Source organism: Thalassophryne amazonica, chromosome 2, assembly GCF_902500255.1.
Source record: "Thalassophryne amazonica chromosome 2, fThaAma1.1, whole genome shotgun sequence".
Taxonomy (NCBI): Eukaryota; Metazoa; Chordata; class Actinopteri; order Batrachoidiformes; family Batrachoididae; genus Thalassophryne; species Thalassophryne amazonica.
Window position 1 is genome coordinate 110,876,331 of NC_047104.1, and position 25,507 is coordinate 110,901,837.

The following is a 25,507-nucleotide window of genomic DNA, read 5'->3' on the forward strand; positions in this document are numbered from 1 at the left end:
AGGGCGGGCGGTAAAGGGGTAAAATATGATGCATATGATGTAATTTATCTACTTCATGGGAAAAAATACAGCCTTTTCTCTGGGTTTTTGGCCAAACAAAGTGAAAATGCAAAGAAAAAAAGATGATGTGTTGGAAAGTGGACACGTGCTGCAGTTTGTTTATGACCCGGCGCACAAACATATCGAGGCAGTTTTGAGAGAACGCGGCTCTCTGGTTAGCTGTGTAGGCTAACACTTACTGACGCGACAACTTCCCACTCGCTTCGTCCTACCTTCTCCACTGGGAACCAAAAAAAGAAAAAAAAACACTTTTCGCGACTACTTCGGTGACTGTAGCCAAAAACAAAACAGTACACCATTTTTCTGTGTGAAGTTATGCTGTGTATATATTGCACAATGGGAGCGGAGGTCCCCCATAAGTGGCCAAATCCCACGATATCATGCAGGGTTCAAATGAGACTGAGGTGCCCTATTCTGACAAGTATTTAGTGATCTGGCTTTCCTATTGTTTGGACAAAGCTGTGTTTTCACTTTTACACCAACATCTCCTTTAATTTTCTACAGCCTCAGCCAAAAATAATCCTACAACACACAATCAGAAAAGGTTGGGACACAATATAAAATGCAAAAACCAGTCAGGGGTTGAAATACATTTTTTAACCTACTTGCACTGGTGCTATTAACAAAAAAATTACTTGCACCAAAAAAAAAAAGTTACTTGCACAACCAAAAGTCAGTCTTATATCAACCTTAAAACTCCTCCTCTGATGTGTCAGACTATTTCTATCTGGGGTGAGTTTGAGGGGAGAGCAGCAGCAGTGGCAGACAGTTTATTTTTTCCCCACGTGCGCGCAAGAACATACGGAACCCGGGAGAGATAACTTAAAGTGATATTTTTTTTTCTGGCCATGTTAATTGGTGCACACATCCATCCATCCATCCATCCATTTTCTTCCGCTTTATCCGGAGTCGGGTCGCGGGGGCAGCAGCTCAAGCAAAGCCACCCCGACCTCCCGATCCACACACACCTCCCCCAGCTCCTCCGGGGGAACCCCAAGGCGTTCCCAAGCCAGCCGAGAGATGTAATCCTTCCAGTGTGTCCTGGGTCTTCCCCGGGGCCTCCTCCCAATGGGACGTGCCCGGAATACATCTCCAGCGAGGCGTCCAGGGGGCATCCGGAAAAGATGCCCAAGCCACCTCAACTGACTCCTTTCGACGTGGAGGAGCAGCGGCTCGACTCCGAGCTCCTCCCGAATGACCGAGCTCCTCACCCTATCTCTAAGGGAGCGCCCAGCCACCCTGCGGAGGAAACTCATCTCGGCCGCTTGTACCCGCGATCTCGTTCTTTCGGTCATGAGCCAAATCTCATGACCATAGGTGAGGATCGGAACACAGATTGATCGGTAAATCGAGAGCTTTGCCCCCTACTCAGCTCTCTCTTCACCACGACGGTCCGATACAGCAACCGCATCACTGCAGACGCTGCACCGATCCGTCTATCGATCTCACGCTCCATCCGTCCCTCACTCGTGAATAAGACCCCGAGATACTTAAACTCCTCCACTTGAGGCAAGGACACTCCACCGACCTGAAGAGGGCAAAGCACCTTTTTCCGGTCGAGAACCATGGCCTCGGATTTGGAGGTGCTGATTTTCATCCCGGATGCCTCACAGTCGGCTGCAAACCGCCCCAGTGCACGCTGAAGGTCCTGATTTGACGAAGCCAACAGAACCACATCGTCCGCAAACAGCAGAGATGAGATTCTGTGGTTCCCAAACCAGACCCCCTCTACACCCTGGCTGCGCCTAGAAATTCTGTCCATAAAAATAATGAACAGAACCGGTGACAAAGGGCAGCCCTGGCGGAGGCCAACGTGCACTGGAAACAGGTTTGACTTACTACCAGCAATGCGAACCAAGCTCCTGCTGCGGTCGTACAGGGACCGGATAGCCCTTAACAAAGGACCCCGGACCCCGTACTCCCGGAGCACTCCCCACAGGGTGCCCCGAGGGACACGGTCGAATGCCTTCTCCAGATCCACAAAACACATGTGGACTGGTTGGGCGAACTCCCATGAACCCTCGAGCACCCGATGGAGCGTGTAGAGCTGGTCCAGTGTGCTGCGACCAGGACGAAAACCACACTGCTCCTCCTGAATCAGAGGATTCAGGAGCCCCTCTCCAGGAGTTGGGTACCAGGTACCAACTCCTGGAGAGGGGCTGGATGCTTGGTGCACACATTTTCCTTTAATTGAGCCCTCGAATTATAATAAAATGCGTGCACGTTTTCCTTTCGTTCAGAATGATATAACCTAAATTGTCATCCTCACGATGGGGAGATGCTTCGCCGTCAGCATCCTTTTTAATGTGCTTAAATTCTAGATGATGCCATGCTGGGTAGCCAGAGTTCTCTATATGTCCTTGTGCGCCCAAACCATGATGATATACCCTAACCACATCCATTTCTAATAAAATGTGCGCACAATATAATAAAATGTGCGCACATTCTCTCCACATGCAAAGCATTTTGCAATGACACTTCCAGGGCTCCGTAGTTTATATGTGCGCGCGCAAACGGGACAGGAGGTCCTCAAACTGTAGCTACTGCTGCAGCTACTGCAGCAAATAATGAAACTCCCTGAATTGGGAATGTCTCATGAGGATGTTGTGAACCCAGGGACAGCACCGCTGGCGACGTTTGTCAGCTTTCCACAACAAATAGAGCACAGCAACTCACTCCGTGTGTGAGAGTCATAAAACGCGGGGAAGACGAAGACAACACACTGGAAATTGTTTTTCCCTTATTTATTCCTTTATTGGTTCATTCCACTGGTGCTTATAGTTGATAAAACTTGGATAAAGTTACTTGCACCAGTGCTAGTGCAGTATAAAATTATGTGCACCGCTCGAATAATACATGCACAAACTAGCACATGCACGTACTATTTCAACCCCTGCCAGTGATTCTTAGAGTTTTTTCGGCTTTTATTTAATTGCTGACCCTATGAAACCAAGAATTTTTTTTTCTTCTGGTCAACTTCATTTCATTGCTAAATACACATCAACTCCTGCATTTAAGGGCTGTCACACATCTCAAAAAAAGGTTGAGAAGCTAAAGCACATACCACTTGTACTGTTGCCATTCCATGGCATTAAGGATACCAAGTGATGAAGTGTCTCCACAGCAGATATGGAATTACCTCAACAAATGATTGTTTTTGGTGCCTTGCTACTTTAGCCTGACCCCTACCGACTCAAAAAAAGAAAAAAAAACAACAATTTGAAAGCCCTATGATGAGTGACGCTTCTAGACCCAGTGCCATCTAAATGATCAGAGAACACGTGCTGGGTTTAGGCTTGCACCTTTGCCCTTTATGCACAGAAATTCCTTGAAATGTTTAATGATATGATGCACTGTAAAGGGAAATATATGCAAATCTCTTCTGATCGTTCTTTCAGGAACATTGTTTTTCTAAATATTTCGATGATTTTCTTTTTTTTTCTTCATGCATTTGCGTGCCCAACTTTGCTCCTCAAAGACTCAGAATATTATGGATACTGCTTTTCAACCAAATACTGATTACTATCACCTGCAATACATTTTTTTAAACCTCATTATCCCAATCTTTCCTGTCCCAATTTTTTGGAATGCCTTGCAGACCTTAAATGCAGTTATGGATGTATATTAACAAATTAAATAAAGCTGACCATGCAAAACATGAAATATCTTGGGTTCATACTGTCTGCAACAGAACAGAAATCAAAGAAAATGTAGTAATAACAGTAAGTAAGTCCCTTTGGCTGCCTCCCTTGTTTTTAATCGAGGTCAGCACAGCAGATCCATGGTACCTCTCCACACAATAACTTTTGCTGAGTCAAATATACTCTGCTGGGATAATATTTGGTCCCAGTCTAAAGAGAGTAACATACACTCTATTGTAAAGTGAAATCAGCTCTGCCATATGTCAAAACAAGTGTTTCTACTGCAATAAGAGTCAATTTTACACTGTGATAGAGGTGATTTAGCACTGTAGAGTATATTTAACTCCGTTTGGAATGGGACCAAATGTTATTCCAGCACAGTAAATTTTACTCTGCAAAATTTACTGTGCATGTTGATTTTGAACAGGTTTTATACCAGATGCCCATAGTGATGCAGCTCCATTATATATGGAGAATGGATAAAGCACTTTAAATGAAGAAAAATTAATAAAGTGTTCAACATAGCTCCAGAACAACATTAAACAAACATTCCCACATCAACAAGTAAAATCAAAATTCATTCATTTTCTATAGCCGCTTACTCCAATCAGGGGTCATGAGGCCTATCACAGCAGTCATAGGGTGAGAGGCAGGGTACACACTGGACAAGACATCAGTCTATCTCATAGTCACTTATAGACAGAAAAACTTGTTCATATACATACGGTCCATTTAAAGTTTCCAATTCACCCAACGCCCATGTCCTATGCGGACAAAGGGAACCCATGCAAACGGAAAACCTTCACAGTCCACACAGAAAGGACCAGGTGGAAAGCGATCCCACAGCCTTCTTGCTGTGTGGCAGAAGTGCTAAACACTAAGCCATCGTGCCACCCAAACTCAAAATTAAAACCACAAAACAATTAAAATGTACAATAAGTAAAAACAACTGAAATAAGGTAAAAACCATAAAACTAATGATAGCTAATAAATAAGGCTGTGGCTACGGGTACGGACCCGTATCTACAGAGACCGTTCTAAAGATACGGAGGGTGTCTTACCGACCAATCAGAATGCGCAAATATGTTCGTACCCATACCATATGCGGCTAAAGGTCCGACAAGGCTTCAAAACTCATCCGTACATTGTCCATGACCCCATGGAGCTGTATATGAGAACTAGAGAGCGCACTCCCAATGCTGCACACGTCCCTTCATGGACAGCGACATGATGTCTCCTAACCGGACAAAATATTGATGAAGTACACGGATGTTAATGCATTTTCAATGGGGACGCTCGACTGAACACACTGAGAAAAATGCTCGCAAAATACGTGTTAAAATGCCATTTTGACCTGGATATCAAACCAGTAAAATTAATTTACATTAAATTGTCAGGAAAGTATTAAACTTACTCTGACACACACACACACACACACACACACACACATTCCCAAATATTAGAGTTGAAAGTTACACAGATCTGTGCTGTTCAAGCTACTGAGCTGAGGCGTCCTGCTGCAGCAGCTGCTGTGTTCAACGCAGCGTGGCTCCGTACCTTTAGCAGTCCCGCAGAAGATACGGATGTATGTACCCATAGCCACTTTGAATAAATAAATAGGTTTTAAGAAGTTGCCTATCTAATACCCAACAGGCAGGCTATTCCACAAGGTAGGAGCATGGCAGGAAAAGACTCTGAAGCCTGCTGACTTCTTTTTAACCCTTGGGACACAGGGCAAATCTGCACCCAGTGAATCCCCCCCACCACTCCCCATCCTAACACAGACACATTCCATACTGTCCCAATCTTTTCTTATTTAGAGTTGTACATTTAATAGTATGAACAATATAATAATTTTCATTTAAAGTGTCTTATCATCATGTACTGTGTGGCCTAAGGGAGCCAGATATTACTGTATAACACTAATCATGACAATAATAATAATAATAATAATGATGATAATGACAATGGCAGCAAAACACCCACCTAAAGAGCTGGACAGTGCCCATGCCTCAGGAAGAAGGTGAAGGAAGACATCACCAAGAAGGCCACCAATTGCAAAGCTTAGAAGTTGCTTCAGCTTCTGGCATCCAGCTGAGAAAACACAAAAAAGTAAAGAGTAAAGTTATAAGCAGTAAACTTTACAGCCCCATTCATTTCAATGCAGCCTTCATTTGAGCTTGAGAACACAGACATGACCTAAAAAAAAACAAAACAAAAAAAAAACAACAATATATATATATATATATATATATATATATATATATACACACCATGAGGTCTGTGATTCAGCCTTTCTGTGAAATGGGTCATTTGTCAGCGTTGTCCTTTAAAACCTACGGTCTAAAATACATCTACCACATTCCTGTGGTTAGGGTCACTTAAGAAGTCAAATGCTTCAAGCTGACCCGATAATATATATATATATATATATATATATATATATATATATATACATACATACATACATACACATACATACACACAGTAGTGCTCAGAATAATAGTAGTGCTATGTGACTAAAAAGATTAACCCAGGTTTTGAGTATATTTCTTATTGTTACATGGGAAACAAGGTACCAGTAGATTCAGTAGATTCTCACAAATCCAACAAGACCAAGCATACATGATATGCACACTCTTAAGGCTATGAAATTGGGCTATTAGTAAAAAAAAAGTAGAAAAGGGTGTGTTCACAATAATAGTAGTGTGGCATTCAGTCAGTGAGTTTGTCAATTTTGTGGAACAAACAGGTGTGAATCAGGTGTCCCCTATTTAAGGATGAAGCCAGCACCTGTTGAACATGCTTTTTTCTTTGAAAGCCTGAGGAAAATGAGACGTTCAAGACATTGTTCAGAAGAACAGCGTAGTTTGATTAAAAAGTTGATTGGAGAGGGGAAAACTTATACGCAGGTGCAAAAAATTATAGGCTGTTCATCTACAATAATCTCCAATGCTTTAAAATGGACAAAAAACCAGAGACGTGTGGAAGAAAACGGAAAACAACCATCAAAATGGATAGAAGAATAACCAGAATGGCAAAGGCTCACCCACTGATCAGCTTCAGGACGATCAAAGACAGTCTGGAGTTACCTGTAAATGCTGTGACAGTTAGAGGACGCCTGTGTGAAGCTAATTTATTTGCAAGTATCCCCCGCAAAGTCCCTCTGTTAAATAAAAGACATGAGCAGAAGACGTTGCAATTTGCCAAAGAACACATCAACTGGCCTAAAGAGAAATGGAGGAATATTTTGTGGACTGATGAGAGTAAAATTGTTCTTTTTGGGTCCAAGGGCCGCAGACAGTTTGTGAGATGACCCCCAAACTCTGAATTCAAGCCACAGTTCACAGTGAAGACAGTGAAGCATGGTGGTGCAAGCATCATGATATGGGCATGTTTCTCCTACTATGGTGTTGGGCCTATATATCGCATACCAGGTATCGTGGATCAGTTTGGATATGTCAAAATACTTGAGGAGGTCATGTTTCCTTATGCTGAAGAGGACATGCCCTTGAAATGGGCGTTTCAACAAGACCATGACCCCAAGCACATGAGTAAACAAGCAAAATCTTGGTTCCAAACCAACAAAATTAATGTTTTGGAGTGGCCTGCTCAACCCCTGGACCTAAATCCAATTGAGAACTTGTGGGGTGACATCAAAAAAGCTGTTTCTGAAGCAAAACCAAGAAATGTGAATGAATTGCGGAATGTTGTTAAAGAATCTTGGAGTGGAATAACAGCTGAAAGGTGCCACAAGTTGGTTGACTCCATGCCTCGCAGATGTGAAGAAATCATGAAAAACTGTGGTTATACAACTAAATACTAGTTTAGTGATTCACAGGATTGCTAAAAAAGCAGTTTGAACATAATAGTTGTGAGTTTGTAGCATCAACAGCAGATGCTACTATTATTGTGAACACCCCCTTTTGTACTTTTTTTTTACTAACAGCCCAATTTCATAGCCTTAAGAGTGTGCATATCATGAATGCTTGGTCTTGCTGGATTTGTGAGAATCTACTGAATCTACTGGTACCTTGTTTCCCATGTAACAATAAGAAATATACTCAAAACCTGGATTCATCTTTTTAGTCACATAGCACTACAATTATTCTGAACACTACTACATATAGATAGAGAGAGAGAGAGAGACAGAGGTTTTCTTTACAGAGTTTAATCATTTACAAATGAGACATTTGTTATTATATGATAATCTTTCAAATTCACTGATGAAAAATTTGTAAACTACCACATTTTTCACAGGCACACCAGAGTATAAGTCGAACCTGTCCAAAAATGCTAGTTTAAAAGAGAGGGGGGAAAAAAGCTGTATATAAGTTGCACCGGAGCATAAGTCAGATTTACCAATTCATGTAACCAGTGCTGGCCCGAACCAATTTGGCGCCCTAGGTAAACCCCCCCCCCACCACACACAAATGCAATAGATGCTGCCGCGTGAAGGCGCCAGAGCCCCAGCAGATTTGAGGGTGTTAATGATGTGAGTAAAGAGTCAAACTACACTCAACAAAAATATAAACGCAACACTTTTGGTTTTGCTCCCATTTTGTATGAGATGAACTCAAAGATCTAAAACTTTTTCCACATACACAATATCACCATTTCCCTCAAATACTGTTCACAAACCAGTCTAAATCTGTGATAGTGAGCACTTCTCCTTTGCTGAGATAATCCATCCGACCTCACAGGTGTGCCATATCAAGATACTGATTAGACACCATGATTAGTGCACAGGTGTGCCTTAGACTACCCACAATAAAAGGCCACTCTGAAAGGTGCAGTTTTATCACACAGCACAATGCCACAGATGTCGCAAGATTTGAGGGAGCGTGCAATTGGCATGCTGACAGCAGGAATGTCAACCAGAGCTGTTGCTCGTGTATTGAATGTTCATTTCTCTACCATAAGCCGTCTCCAAAGGCGTGTCAGAGAATTTGGCAGTACATCCAACCAGCCGCACAACCGCAGACCACGTGTAACCACACCAGCCCAGGACCTCCACATCCAGCATGTTCACCTCCAAGATCGTCTGAGACCAGCCACTCGGACAGCTGCTGAAACAATCGGTTTGCATAACCAAAGAATTTCTGCACAAACTGTCAGAAACCGTCTCAGGGAAGCTCATCTGCATGCTCGTCGTCCTCATCAGGGTCCCGACCTGACTCCAGTTCGTCATCGTAACCGACTTGAGTGGGCAAATGTTCACATTCGCTGGCATTTGGCACATTGGAGAGGTGTTCTCTTCACGGATGAATCCCGGTTCACACTGTTCAGGGCAGATGGAAGACAGCGTGTGTGGCGTCATGTGGGTGAGTGATTTTCTGATGTCAATGTTGTGGATCGAGTGGCCCATGGTGGCGGTGGGGTTATGGTATGGGCAGGCGTCTGTTATGGACGAAGAACACAGGTGCATTTTATTGATGGCATTTTGAATGCACAGAGATACCGTGACGAGATCCTGAGGCCCACTGTTGTGCCATACATCCAAGAACATCACCTCATGTTGCAGCAGGATAAGGCACGGCCCCATGTTGCAAGGATCTGTGGGTGATTAGACTATGGGCACTTATTATGTCCTTTGATCATATTGTATGAAAAACAGAAAAAAGGGGAAATTTCACACTTTTATAGGTATCTTTACAATGAAAGTGTGTTAAGAAATTTGTTCTAGTAGTCTATGATGACTTTTTCACCTTTTTTCAGCATCATTATATGCAAATATTGCCGTTTTGTGCTTGTCCCACACCCAAACTTTTGATCTCAATGATAAAAATGAATGGTAAAGAAAGGTTTTTTCTAATGTTTTAAAATATCTCTGAATATAATATCAGTAAAATAATCAAAACATAATTGGGGTATTCAATGTCATACAACTGTTGTGATTTTTTTTTAAACAAAATGTAGTTGTCCCACACTATTGCCGTAATTTCCACCACAACACTGTAATGTCCCTTTAAACAGTTTGTATGAAAGATTGTTTGGGTAGTTTCTATGGAGATAAACAGTGACATCAGAGCACATGTATATAATGCCAAATCACAACAAACAGTTGCCCCAAGGCGCTTTATATTGTAAGGCAATGGCGTGGTGGAAATTACATTTACAAGGCCAATAGTGCCCGTAGTTAAAGAATCACCCCTGTACACAATTCTTGGAAGCTGAAAATGTCCCAGTTCTTGCATGGCCGGCATACTCACCGGACATGTCACCCATTGAGCATGTTTGGGATGCTCTGGACCGGCGTATACGACAGCGTGTACCAGTTCCTGCCAATATCCAGCAACTTCGCACAGCCATTGAAGAGGATTGGACCAACATTCCACAGGCCACAATTGACAACCTGATCAACTCTATGCGAAGGAGATGTGTCGCACTGCATGAGGCAAATGGTGGTCACACCAGATACTGACTGGTATCCCCCCCCCCCAATAAAACAAAACTGCACCTTTCAGAGTGGCCTTTTATTGTGGGCAGTCTAAGGCACACGTGTGCACTAATCATGGTGTCTAATCAGCATCTTGATATGGCACACCTGTGAGGTGGGATGGATTATCTCAACAAAGGAGAAGTGCTCACTATCACAGATTTAGACTGGTTTGTGAACAATATTTGAGGGAAATGGTGATATTGTGTATGTGGAAAACATTTTAGATCTTTGAGTTCATCTCATACAAAATGGGAACAAAACCAAAAGTGTTGCATTTATATTTTTGTTGAGTGTATACACACAGACAACATGAACTATGACACAAATAACAAAAATGCTTACACCTATGTTATACCATTTTTTTAGCTTTTACAAGCAGGGAAAAAGGGAAAACTTTATCTTTTTATTTAACCACATGACATTTCAATAAAAATGTAAACAGCCGCTGACATTGACGATCAATGCATGTTAAAAGCATGCTCAAAGCATGGGTGCTGGTAGGAACATTTTTTTGACTGGAACTTTTTTGCCGTTGGCCACACAATACGAGTGCCGAAGGGGCGAAGGTCTCTAGGGGTCCGGGGGCATGACACACGGGAATTTGTTTATTTATTTTTTTTTTTTTTTAATGGCCCATTTTAGTGCATTCTGTTAGATTCTTAACACACGATTCTTACTTAGAAAGATATAACCCTAGAAAATGATTTTTTCAAAGTAAAAAGTATGTCTTTGACTGCAAGAAAAGTTGCATACAGTGATACTTAATTTTTTTTTTTTTTTTTTTTTTTTTTTTTTTTTTTAAATGGTACCACACATAACGTAATATATCATACTATAATAAGACATACAAATTAATCTGTTTAAATAATTTCCTATGTAATAATAAAAGCTTACATGAGATCAAATAAAAAAAAACTATGATTCATATATATATATTTTCCTTTTTCTGCCAATGATGCATACTTTCTCTGAATAGTTACCAACTTCAGTTAGTATTATTGCAAATGATTCCATTTCTTTGTGAATTTAAATTAAAAATAAATTAGCTAAATGGATACCCATCCAGATGACAGTGTTCTGTGGAAATTGTGATGGATGGAAAAAGACTTGACAATTTCCTACGTCGACAACGCAACGGCGTATCTTTATTTTGTCTCACAGGTTCAAACACCCACCAACTTCAAAACCAGCTCGGCACCACGTCGGCCCATTAAAAACACGGCAGTTCCGGCGCGAAAACATCAGAGAAATTGCATTCCTGTAGCTCTGAACGAGAAACACATTGATGAGCACCGCACACACCTCAGCACATCGTGAAACGCACAACACAGAACACACTAAGCACAAATGACAACCCATGAATTATATACACAATGTCTATCACATCTTGAATTACATTACAAAATTCCCCATAAATGAAAATAAATGTAAGTGCATTGAGGGGGCAGGCAAATAACCTGGCTGCAACGACTCCTCCACACCGGAGCATCAGAGGCACCGTGGCGTAAGGTCCCTGGTAAAGAAACCCTAGGCCTACCCCCGGAGGGGCCTAGGCCAAGTAGGAGGGCGATGCTGTGGAGGAAGACATGTAAGCGGCATGGGTCTGTCCAGATCCAGGTGGGGTGGCTTGAGGCGGTCCATCAAAATGTGCTCAGATTTACCACCTATGTCGACCACATTGATATTATTTTTACTGTACCTATGTCTTGGTCCCATTTTTCCTCCTCTTCTTTTCTTCTTTCCTTCCCTGGGGACCAGACAGTTTCGGCAGTTTTCACTGTTGACTTGTTATTCACATAATTAATTGTGACCTGACACCACACAGTTTGGGCCATTTTTCGAAAAGGGCTCATCATCAGACACATTGGGGCGGGGCGGGGGGGGGGTGACAAGGCAACTATTATCATCACTATTATTTAATAGGCTTTGCTATACAGTTAAATCAATATGGGCTTATATTTATTTTATATTAAACAGTATTAACTAGTTGTAGTATAAGAATAGTAAAAACTGACTATTTTTTCCCTCATTTGTGGCACCTCCTACTGGATGGACCCCACCCTGAGCACCTATACTGCCTATAGGCTGACCCACATGCAACAACAAGCAAAACAGATTTAATCGCCACGTTATTTATTTATAATGCTCACATAGTATTAAGGAGGACAGCTAATGAGCCAATTAACAGGGCTGTGAAATGAAAATTGTGAAATCTGAGGAAAGTTTGCAGGGGGTCGAGCCAAATTAATTTAGTATCTAATGACATTTTCAGCATCTCCTGGAAGAAGAAAATCTCAAAAGAAGTGCATATTTAAATGACCCTAGATTCAACCTTTCATTTGAACTGTCACTGATAATGTTGAAATAACAGAATATGACGTGGAAGTAGGAACTGGAATGATTTTCCTTTTAATTGTAAACCAAATTATGCATTAACTCTGAACAAATAAACTACATGAAATTCATAAAGACTGAAAAGACTGTTAAAGCATTTCAAAAACCACAGCTAAAGCTCGGAGAATATTTTGAAAATCATGGTAAAATATCAATAACGCAGCTTATAGTAAAAAAACTCACATATTCTTGTGTAAATTCCTGTAAATCCACTCAAATCCAGTGTCTTTTTTCCCATGAAAAAAAGTCTGCATTAATAAAAACTCATTTACGTTCTTGTGTAAATACATGTAAATCCATTCAAAGCCAGAATGTATTTTTTCAATGAAAGAAAGTCTAGATTAATAATAAAAAAGAGTCACATAATCCGTTTGAACAGCACAATGTTTATTTTCCAGGGAGAGAAAAATTCTTGATGGTACAGTTCGCTTTTCCCGTTTATCTTTCAGATGTGTTCATGAAGCCAGCGACAATTCCACAGATTCTTGTCCTTATCAAACTTTTTCAAACCATCTTTCTTGCCATCTTCCCTCTGTCTCATGTCGCTCCGTGACACAGACATGCTGCAAAATTCTTCTTTTAAAAACTTGAGAGTTCTAAAAGTTTGCGATGTCCACATCCTATGTTTAGCTTAAGCGTCTTGCAGGAGCCACACAGCGCCGCTGCAGCAACCAACCAGTCTCGCTTGACGACAACTGTCGCAACAGCTATGCTATTAGAGGCATTTTTCCTCCGTGAAGTTCCGCGGATCCAAGGACACTGGTTTGTGTCTGTAGCACACAGATCAGTGTCCGCGGACTCATAAAACTTGCATGATGTCGTAAAAAAAAGGAAACGCTTTTCGATAGGCATTTTAAAAACTCACTGACGATCACAATTACAGAGTACAACACTAACAGCCCACCCCCCTCCTCGCCATGATGAAATCCATGGAATTCCTCGGCTCCGAGGAGTTTACACAGCCCTGAATTAATGTCACTATACTAATCAAAAAGCAAGAAACTGCTTCTTTATGCCACTGAACAGATGATCATATGTATGGCAAATGTGCAATGCAATTAAATGTTTGAAAACTCTTGTTGTACATTTGCAAAAGATAGTAAACTCACTGTTACTTTATTGTTTGCTCTTACAAGAGCCATCTTTGTAGTTCCACATAGTCCAAAAACATTTTCTTTCAAATAGAATATTATTAATAATAAAACTCACTCTCTTTATTCAACTCAGCCACATGGGGTGTGCAGCCAGTACATTCTGAGTGCCGGTCCCAAGCCCGGATAAATGAGGAGGGTTGCATCAGGAAGGGCATCCGGCGTAAAACAAGCCAACCCAACTATGCAGACTCAGAATCGAATTCCCATACCGGATCGGTCGCGGCCGGGTTAACAACGTCCGCCACCGGTGCTATTGCCCAACAGGGTGCCGGTGGAAATTGGGCTACTGCTGGGCGAAGACGACGAAGAAGAGGAGGAAAACGTTGCCACGAACAGCGGGAGAAGAAGAAAACTAGAAGGGTGGAAATGAGAGTGGGGACTTTGAATGTTGGTAGTATGACTGGTAAAGGGAGAGAGCTGGCTGATATGATGGAGAGGAGAAAGGTAGACATATTGTGTGTGTGCAAGAGACCAAGTAGAAGGGAAGTAAGAGCAGGAGCATCGGCGGTGGGTACAAGTTGTTGTACCATGGTGAGGACAGGAAGAGAAATGGTGTTGGGGTCATTTTAAAGGAAGAGTATGTTAAAAGTGTGTTGGAGGTTAAGCGAGTGTCTGACAGGGTGATGAGTGTGAAGTTGGAAATTGAAGGGGTGATGATGAATATCATCAGTGCATATGCCCCACAGGTAGGTTGTGAGATGAAGGAGAAAGAAGATTTCTGGAGTGTGTTAGATGAGGTGGTGGAGAGTGTGCCCAAGCATGAAAGAGTGGTGATAGGAGCAGACTTCAATGGGCATGTTGGTGAAGGGAACAGAGGTGATGAGGAAGTAATGGGTAGATATGGTATCAAGGATAGGAATGGGGAAGGACAGATGGTAGTTGATTTTGCAAAAAGGATGGAAATGGCTGTGGTGAATACCTACTTTAAGAAAAGGGAGAAGCACAGGGTAACATATAAGAGTGGAGGAAGGTGCACACAGGTGGACTACATTCTTTATAGGAGATGCAAGTTAAAAGAAATCACAGACTGTAAGGTGGTAGCAGGAGAGAGTGTCACTAGACAGCATAGGATGGCTGTTTGTAGGATGACTTTAGAGGTAAAGAAGAAGAAGAAGAGAGTGAGAGCTCAACAAAGGATCAGATGGTGGAAGCTGAAGGAGGAAGACTGTTGTGTGAAATTTAGCGAGCAGGTGAGAGAAGCACTGGTTGGAGGGGAAGCAATTTTGGACAACTGGAAAAGTACTGCAGATGTGGTGAGGGAGACAGCTAGGGCAGTACTGGGTATGACATCTGGACAGTGGAAGGAAGACAAGGAGACTTGGTGGTGGAATGAAGAGGTCCAGGAAAGCATAAGGAGAAAGAGGTTGGCGAAAACGTTTTGGGATAGTCGGAGAGATGAAGAAAGTAGACAGGAGTACAAGGAGATGCAGCGTAAGGCGAGAAGAGAAGTGGCAAAAGCAAAGGAAAAGGCATATTGCGAGCTGTACAAGAAGTTGAATAGTAAGGAAGGAGAAAAAGGACTTGTACCGATTGGCCAGACAAAGGGACAGAGCTGGAAAGGATGTGCAGCAGGTTAGGGTGGTAAAAGATGCACATGGTAATGTGCTGACAAGTGAGGAGTGTGTGCTGAGAAGGTGGAGGGAATATTCTGAAGAGTTGATGAATAAAGAAAATGAGCGAGAGAAAAGGCTGGATGATGTGGTAAGAGTAAATCAGGAAGTAAAAGAGATTAGCAAGGACGACGTGAGGGCTGCTATGAAGAGGATGAAGAGTGGAAAGGCAGTTGGTCCAGGTGACATTCCAATGGAGGCATGGAAATGTCTAGGAGAGATGGCAGTAGAGTTTCTAAGCAAATTGTTTAATAAAATCTTGGAAAGTGAGAGGATGCCTGAGGAGTGGAGACAAAGTGTGCTGGTTCCTATTTTCAAGAACAAGGGTGATGTGCAGAGCTGCAGTAACTACAGAGGCATAAAGCTGATCAGCCACAGCATGAAGTTATGGGATAGAGTAGTAGAAGCTAGGCTTAAACAGGTGAAGATCTGTGAGCAGCAATATGGTTTCATGCCGAGAAAGAGCACTACAGATGCAATGTTTGCTCTGAGAATACTGTTGGAAAAGTACAGAGAAGGACAGAAAGAGTTACATTGTGTGTTTGTGGACTTAGAAAAAGCTTATGATAGGGTGCCAAGAGAAGAGTTGTGGCATTGTATGAGGAAGTCTGGAGTGACAGAGAAGTACGTTAGGGTCAGTGTTGCCACAGTTACTTTGAAAAAGTAACTTAGTTACTTTACTGATTACTCAATTGTAAAAGTAACTTAGTTACTTTACTGATTACTCAATTGTAAAAGTAACTAAGTTAGATTAGTAGTTACTTTTTTAGTTACTTTTCCCAGCTGCCGACAACAACCCTCTGCCACCTCAACATGACAATGATACCTGTTTTGCCAAAACTCACTTTATAGTCACCCTTTCTTGACTTCAATGAAAATAAATACTTGTTTTATAAAAAGTAAAATAAAGACGTCTTTCTTGACCTCATATTTAACTGTTGACAGCACTGTAACAGTAAAACTTGCAATTTCGAGCCTACATTGTTTATAAAGGTAACTATTAAATTCTAACATTTTTCTAACATTTAAATTCTCTCTAAACATTTTACTTGTCGAAATTATTATTATTTTAAGCAATATTAGTTGTAGTAAAAAACGGCTTCAAAATTGCACCTTTAATCTAGGGGTGTTGTGGGGGAGGGGGCACATCCTTGCCCCACGCCCCCATTCCATCTAGATTCGCCCCTGCTTTGGCGTTTGAGCACAAAGAATGGATAACATTTATTTATGCAGAAAACATGACCAGATTTACAGGTAAGAAAGTTTTATTGTGTTTTCACATCATGTGGTCCTCAGAAAGAGAGTTTAGGTGCATTTGAGTGGAAAATAGTGTTAATTGTTGACGCGTCGCGGAGGATCAGCTGTTTTAACGTGCAGATACAGAGCGGCTCAGCTCAGAATTCTAAATAAAGGAGGAAAAAAAGTATAAAAATGTCTTTGTAAAGCTCAGTGCAGGTGTGCTGATCACCGCGCTTTAAGAGGTGAGGACGAGTCGAGCAGCTGCAAAAAACCGCGGATTAAAAGCTCACAGCTCGCTTAAAGTGGGCAGTTCAGTCGAACCCCGACCTCCTGCCCACGGACCAAGTTTAATGCTGCTATCGACCCACAATGAAAAATAATAGTAACGCACAGTGACATGGAGAAGTAACTTTAATCTGATTACTGATTTGGAAAGATTAACGCGTTAGATTACTCGTTACTAAAAAAAGTGGTCAGATCACTGGTTAGGGTAGTGCAGGACATGTACAAGAATAGTGTGACAGCGGTGAGATGCGCAGTCGGAATGACAGACTCATTCAAGGTGGAGGTGGGATTACACCAAGGATCAGCTCTGAGTCCTTTCTTGTTTGCAGTGGTGATGGACAGGTTGACAGATGAGATCAGACAGGAGTCCCCATGGACTATGATGTTTGCAGATGACATTGTGATCTGTAGTGAGAGTAGAGAGCAAGTTGAGTCTAGTCTGGAGAAGTGGAGATATGCTTTGGAGAGAAGGGGAATGAAAGTCAGTAGAAGCAAGACTGAGTACATGTGTGTGAATGAAAGGGAGCCCAGTGGAATAGTGCAGTTACAAGGAGTAGAAGTGGTGAAAGTAGATGAGTTTAAATATTTGGGGTCAACTGTTCAAAGTAATGGAGAGTGTGGTAGAAAGGTGAAGAAGAGAGTGCAGGCAGGGTGGAGTGGGTGGAGAAAGGTGGCAGGAGTGATTTGTGACCGAAGAATATCAGCAAGAGTGAAGGGGAAAGTTTACAAAACAGTCGTGAGACCAGCTATGTTGTATGGTTTAGAGACAGTGGCACTAACAAAAAGACAGGAGGCAGAGCTGGAGGTGGCAGAGCTGAAGATGTTGAGATTCTCTTTGGGAGTGACAAGAATGGACAAGATTAAGAATGAACATAGCAGAGGGACAGCTCAGGTGGGACGGTTTGGAGACAAAGTCAGAGAGGCGAGATTGAGATGGTTTGGACATGTGCAGAGGAGGGACCCAGGGTATATAGGGAGAAGGATGCTGAGGATGGAGCCACCAGGCAGGAGGAGAAGAGGGAGACCAAAGAGGAGGTTCATGGATGTGCTGAGAGGACATGCAGGTGGTTAGTGTGACAGAGGAAGATACAGAGGACAGGGTGAGATGGAAACGATTGATTTGCTGTGGCGACCCCTAACGGGAACAGCCGAAAGACAAAGAAGACTCTCTTTATTCAAGAGTGTGGTCTTCCACATCAAAAAAAAAAAACTGTCTTAAAAATGAAGTACTTCATTTCTCTTTTTTCCTCCTCCTCCTTCCTTCACACTACATCTTTAGAACGTCAGCAGTTTCTGCTAATATTTTCATTTAAGTGCTTGAGACAACTCCATTTCGTGATCGGTCGAAGGACTGGATTTTATTTGAGTGTCTGTACACAGCGAGGAATCCGCTGTTTGGGAATATTCCAGATCATCATTTGATAACTGACAACGGATCATCAGTGGACAATTTGAACCCATTAACACTGCTCCACAACTCTAGTTTCAAATGTGGATTTCTTTTGGACAATATGTGGAGCATTTCCTTAAGTGACTGACAGTGGCCCAACCACCATGGCATTTAGTGGTTATAGCCCCATCACACTAGAGGCTAAATGAGGCTGAATGCCAGCCGAATGAAAATTCTACCCACATTCAGGAGGCATCGAGGTGCATTCATGGCCATCGGACAACATTTTGAGCGCAGTCCAGTCGGGCACAGTCTTGCAGCCGCCCCGAATGTTTTGAACATGAGCAAAACAGTTCAAAATATTGGTGGAAAAATATTAAACGCTGGTCGAAGTGATGTCTGACCGCAGTCTGACTGCAACTGGATGGCGTAAAAATGAAATTCAGAACACATAAGTGGGGATGTTTGGCATGTTTTCACCACGATGAACCCTGGCTGAATGTTCCAAATGTTCAAGAACGCACCATGAGTGCACATCGAGTGCTGCTGGAACAGCAATCGGACTGCAATCGTACAGCTTGTGAGTGCATTATTTGTTCTTACTGCATTCTGGCAGTTGTCCAGGTACTCTTACAGTGTTCCACCTACATTTGTACTGCATTCAGAGGCTCACACGCATGGCATGTGCATGAATCAGTCCAGGCGGGTCGGAGTGCAGTCCGAGTATTCAGACGGCTGTCCTCTGAAATTCTTATTCCCTCCCAGATGTGGCAAAAATCATGGTTTCTTCCAGTAACGACGCTTTCAGACTAATTAGTGACCAACAGTCTGTTGATGTCACCAGAGTAGATACAAAAACAAGCACCAGGTGCTATCCTTAATGGAAAAGCAAGAAAAAAAAGTCAAATTGAGTCAAGCTGAGTCTTGCTAGAACTGTATAATGGCAAAGCCTCAAATAGGGACCTCTTGAAGCTCGGAAAAAAAACAAAAATGTGTGACTTATACACTGGAAAATACAGAACCTAAACTTGGTTAAAATCTAAATTACCTGCTAGTACTCTTTTTAAATGTTCAGTAAAATAGTAAGAAGCATATGCTTCTTTCTGTGAGATGCAAACTGTGACAGTCAGCTCTCTATGCATATCATGTTACATTAATATAGCCTTAACGTAAACTTTAGTCATCATTTCTGGCTAAATGACAACAACTTCAACTCATTTTTCTTTTCTTTTTTTTCAACCTTTAACCCTCTGGGGCCGACGCCGTCGTATATGACGGCTAAGACCACGCTTTACTAAAATATAAATAACTTTAGAATGATATTAGAAACGTACTTTTTTTTGCTGAAATGTTAACGCTGCGGACATTCGAGCCAGCCATCAGCCATCTTTATACTCCTCATAGAAGCTGTGTGATCAATCAATCAATCAATCAATTTTTTTATATAGCGCCAAATCACAACAAACAGTTGCCCCAAGGCGCTTTATATTGTAAGGCAAGGCCATACAATAATCATGTAAAGCCCCAACGGTCAAAACGACCCCCTGTGAGCAAGCACTTGGCTACAGTGGGAAGGAAAAACTCCCTTTTAACAGGAAGAAACCTCCAGCAGAACCAGGCTCAGGGAGGGGCAGTCTTCTGCTGGGACTGGTTGGGGCTGAGGGAGACAACCAGGAAAAAGACATGCTGTGGAGGGGAGCAGAGATCGATCACTAATGATTAAATGCAGAGTGGTGCATACAGAGCAAAAAGAGAAAGAAACAGTGCATCATGGGAACCCCCCAGCAGTCTACGTCTACAGCAGCATAACTAAGGGATGGTTCAGGGTCACCTGATCCAGCCCTAACTATAAGCTTTAGCAAAAAGGAAAGTTTTAAGCCTAATCTTAAAAGTAGAGAGGGTGTCTGTCTCCCTGATCTGAATTGGGAACTGGTTCCACAGGAGAGGAGCCTGAAAGCTGAAGGCTCTGCCTCCCATTCTACTCTTACAAACCCTAGGAACTACAAGTAAGCCTGCAGTCTGAGAGCGAAGCGCTCTATTGGGGTGATATGGTACTACGAGGTCCCTAAGATAAGATGGGACCTGATTATTCAAAACCTTATAAGTAAGAAGAAGAATTTTAAATTCTATTCTAGAATTAACAGGAAGCCAATGAAGAGAGGCCAATATGGGTGAGATATGCTCTCTCCTTCTAGTCCCCGTCAGTACTCTAGCTGCAGCATTTTGAATTAACTGAAGGCTTTTTAGGGAACTTTTAGGACAACCTGATAATAATGAATTACAATAGTCCAGCCTAGAGGAAATAAATGCATGAATTAGTTTTTCAGCATCACTCTGAGACAAGACCTTTCTAATTTTAGAGATATTGCGCAAATGCAAAAAAGCAGTCCTACATATTTGTTTAATATGCGCATTGAATGACATATCCTGATCAAAAATGACTCCAAGATTTCTCACAGTATTACTAGAGGTCAGGGTAATGCCATCCAGAGTAAGGATCTGGTTAGACACCATGTTTCTAAGATTTGTGGGGCCAAGTACAATAACTTCAGTTTTATCTGAGTTTAAAAGCAGGAAATTAGAGGTCATCCATGTCTTTATGTCTGTAAGACAATCCTGCAGTTTAGCTAATTGGCGTGTGTCCTCTGGCTTCATTGGTAGATAAAGCTGGGTATCATCTGCGTAAGAATGAAAATTTAAGCAATACCGTCTAATAATACTGCCTAAGGGAAGCATGTATAAAGTGAATAAAATTGGTCCTAGCACAGAACCTTGTGGAACTCCATAATTAACTTTAGTCTGTGAAGAAGATTCCCCATTTACATGAACAAATTGTAATCTATTAGACAAATATGATTCAAACCACTGCAGCGCAGTGCCTTTAATACCTATGGCATGCTCTAATCTCTGTAATAAAATTTTATGGTCAACAGTATCAAAAGCAGCACTGAGGTCTAACAGAACAAGCACAGAGATGAGTTCACCGTCACATGGCTTTCCAAAATCCAATCATAGGGCAGATTTACCTCAGGTGAAAAGCCAAAGATCGTTTTCAGGAGTGATATGTTACTAGTTGGCCCGTCTGAATAGGCCCTGGGTGCTCCAATGAGTACATACTATTAGTACATACTCAGTGTACCCTGCGCCATTACGCACAGCGATCAGTGAAAGCAGAAGCAGACGGAGAGCCTCTGATGACAATCTCACGTGCTCAAACAAAGAGTGTATCTATCAGGATTGCTCCACTAGTTTGCATGTGAATGTTACTGGATAACTATGTTGCTTTCTCTGCGTAAAGCACTGTTTACCATATCAATGGACAACAAAACGCATAGACCATTTTGTATATATTGTTCAAAATGTGCATTTGTGTTTATTGTTTGAACCTTTTTGTTGTTCAGTCTTTCACACAAGACCTCAAATTACCTTTATAAAGTGTCAAAACAGTTGTTTATTAGAGTTTGCTGTGTGTTTTGAATAAATGTGTGTGGAAAATTATTTTTTGCTTTGTTTTTTCCTTGCCTATTTTTGATTGAAAACCTTAATTACACTTATAAAAGACAACAAAAACATATATATTCTGAAAGCACAGGTTGTCCTGAAAAAACGTGAGACATAAAACTTGATTGTGGGATGAGGGAGAGCTGTTAACAGCAATAATAAAACATTTATGCCAGACGAGTGAACTGTCCAAAAAATGCCCTCAGACCCCAGAGGGTTAAACAGCAGGCGTAGGTTTTTCTTACACAAACCTGAACACCTGATTTTTACGGTGATTTCTGCTTCTCAGATCAGAGGCAAATCAGTCACCATACGCTAACTCAGATTTTCAGTCACAGTGTACAATGAAACTTGCTCAAACTTTTCTGCCCCCAAGCCACACTAAAAATGTAATTCCTATGATGAATCTGCGGGAAGCTGGCAAATTGAAGTTTGAAGATCGAGTGTCTTGAAAACAATAACAACCCTCTGACATTGTACCTGATTCAGTGGGTGAGTCAAAGGACCAGAGACTGGCATGTAAATACATCTGTGATACATACATATGTATGTATCACAGATGACTATTTACCAACCCCTAGAGTAAGCACACAGGCAACAGTGCTGAGGAAAAACTCCCTCTGATGATTTGAAGAAGAAACCTCAAGCAGATCAGACTTGGGCCATGCTACCGACACAATTTACAAAACGAATATTAGGGGTGCCGGGAAAAAAAAAAAAAAAAAAAAAAAAAAATCGATTCACATCCGAATCGCGATTCTTATTTATTACGATTCTGAATCGATCCAAAATGTCCAAGAATCGATTTTTAAAAAGCATTTTTTTTTTTACATTTTCTTGCTTACTCGCTGCGTCTGTTTGTCAGGCAACGGCTTCCATACTACAGCGTCCCCGCAAGGGGAGGGTCCGGCATGCTTCAAACATTCGTGAGCTGCAGCTTAGCATGGCGGACGAAGAGCTAATTCAGCCAGCACTGTCTTTGCTGAAGGCAAATGTTTGGGCACATTTTGGATTTTATTATTTGCTGCATAAGAAGGAGCTTGACATGACTTATGCAGTGTGCAAAATCTGCAAAATGAAAGTCAAGTACTTTGGAAACACTTCAAATCCGCAAGCCCACATGCTACGCCATGACCCGGAGCTAAAAGAGGGGAGCAGCAGTCTCTGCCGACTAAATCAAATCAAATCAAATCAATTTCATTTATATAGCGCCAAATCACAACAAACAGTTGCCCCAAGGTGCTTCATATTGCAAGGCAAAGCCATACAATAATTACAGAAAAACCCCAACTGTCCAAATGACCCCCTGTGAGCAAGCACTTGGCGACAGTGGGAAGGAAAAGCTCCCTTTTAACAGGAAGAAACCTCCAGCAGAACCAGGCTCAGGGAGGGGCAGTCTTCTGCTGGGACTGGTTGGGGCTGAGGGAGAGAACCAGGAAAAAGACATGCTGTGGAGGGGAGCAGAGATCAATCACTAATGATTAAATTTAGACTGGTGCATACAGAGCAAAAAGAGAAAAAAACACTCAGTGCATCATGGGAACACCCCAGCAGTCCAAGTCTATAGCAGCATAACTAAGGGATGGTTCAGGGTCACCTGTCCTACATATTTGTTTAATATGCGCATTGAATGACATATCCTGATCAAAAATGACTCCAAGATTTCTCACAGTATTACTAGAGGTCAGGGTAATGCCATCCAGAGTAAGGATCTGGTTAGACACGTTTCTAAGATTTGTGGGGCCAAGTACAATAACTTCAGTTTTATCTAAGTTTAAAAGCAGGAAATTAGAGGTCATCCATGTCTTTATGTCTGTAAGACAATCCTGCAGTTTAGCTAATTGGTGTGTGTCCTCTGGCTTCATGGATAGATAAAGCTGAGTATCATCTGCGTAACAATGAAAATTTAAGCAATGCTGTCTAATAATACTGCCTAAGGGAAGCATGTATAAAGTGAATAAAACTGGTCCCAGCACAGAACCTTGTGGTGACCTTGTGGAACTCTGTGAAGAAGATTCCCCATTTACATGAACAAATTGTAATCTATTAGATAAATATGATTCAAACCACCGCAGCGCAGTGCCTTTAATACCTATGGCATGCTCTAATCTCTGTAATAAAATTTTATGGTCAACAGTATCAAAAGCAGCACTGAGGTCTAACAGAACAAGCACAGAGATGAGTCCACTGTCTGAGGCCATAAGAAGATCATTTGTAACCTTCACTAATGCTGTTTCTGTACTATGATGAATTCTAAACCCTGACTGAAACTCTTCAAATAGACCATTCCTCTGCAGATGATCAGTTAGCTGTTTTACAACTACCCTTTCAAGAATTTTTGAGAGAAAAGGAAGGTTGGAGATTGGCCTATAATTAGCTAAGATAGCTGGGTCAAGTGATGGCTTTTTAAGTAATGGTTTAATTACTGCCACCTTAAAAGCCTGTGGTACATAGCCAACTAATAAAGACAGATTGATCATATTTAAGATCTAAGCATTAATTAATGGTAGGGCTTCCTTGAGCAGCCTGGTAGGAATGGGGTCTAACAGACATGTTGATGGTTTGGAGGAAGTAACTAATGAAAATAACTCAGACAGAACAATCGGAGAGAAAGAGTCTAACCAAATACCGGCATCACTGAAAGCAGCCAAAGAGAACGATATGTCTTTGGGATGGTTATGAGTAATTTTTTGTCTAATAGTTAAAATTTTATTAGCAAAGAAAGTCATGAAGTCATTACTAGTTAAAGTTAAAGGAATACTCGGCTCAATAGAGCTCTGACTCTTTGTCAGCCTTTGTGCTGAAAAGAAACCTGGGGTTGTTCTTATTTTCTTCAATTAGTGATGAGTAGTAAGATGTCCTAGCTTTACGGAGGGCTTTTTTATAGAGCAACAGACTCTTTTTCCAGGCTAAGTGAAGATCTTCTAAATTAGTGAGACGCCATTTCCTCTCCAACTTACGGGTTATCTGCTTTAAGCTGCGAGTTTGTGAGTTATACCACGGAGTCAGGCACTTCTGATTTAAGGCTCTCTTTTTCAGAGGAGGTACAGCATCCAAAGTTGTCCTCAATGAGGATATAAAACTATTGACGAGATAATCTATCTCACTCACAGAGTTTAGGTAGCTACTTTGCCCTGTGTTGGTATATGGCATTGGAGAACATAAAGAAGGAATCATATCCTTAAACCTAGTTACAGCGCTTTCTGAAAGACTTCTACTGTAATGAAACTTATTCCCCACTGCTGGGTAGTCCATCAGACTAAATGTAAATGTTATTAAGAAATGATCAGACAGAAGGGGGTTTTCAGGGAATACTGTTAAGTCTTCAATTTCCATACCATAAGTCAGAACAAGATCTAAGGTATGATTAAAGTGGTGGGTGGACTCATTTACATTTTGAGCAAAGCCAATCGAGTCTAACAATAGATTAAATGCAGTGTTGAGGCTGTCATTCTCAGCATCTGTGTGGATGTTAAAATCGCCCACTATAATTATCTTATCTGAGCTAAGCACTAAGTCAGACAAAAGGTCCGAAAATTCACAGAGAAACTCACAGTAACGACCAGGAGGCTGATAGATAACAACAAATAAAACTGGTTTTTGGGACTTCCAATTTGGATGGACAAGACTAAGAGACAAGCTTTCAAATGAATTAAAACTCTGTCTGGGTTTTTGATTAATTAATAAGCTGGAGTGGAAGATTGCTGCTAATCCTCCGCCTCGGCCCGTGCTACGAGCGTTCTGGCAGTTAGTGTGACTCGGGGGTGTTGACTCATTTAAACTAACATATT

The 25,507-nt window shown here is 41.6% G+C and overlaps 1 protein-coding gene across 1 annotated transcript in view; it reads right to left on the reverse strand.

The window, feature by feature from the left end:
• slc39a13 (solute carrier family 39 member 13) overlaps nucleotides 1-25,507 on the reverse strand; it is a 114,984-nt gene that overhangs the window by 77,992 nt on the left and 11,485 nt on the right. The window contains exon 3 of the mRNA XM_034191801.1: nucleotides 5,688-5,795. Within this exon, the coding sequence (XP_034047692.1) occupies nucleotides 5,688-5,795 (108 nt within the window). The remainder of the gene's footprint in view (nucleotides 1-5,687; nucleotides 5,796-25,507) is intronic.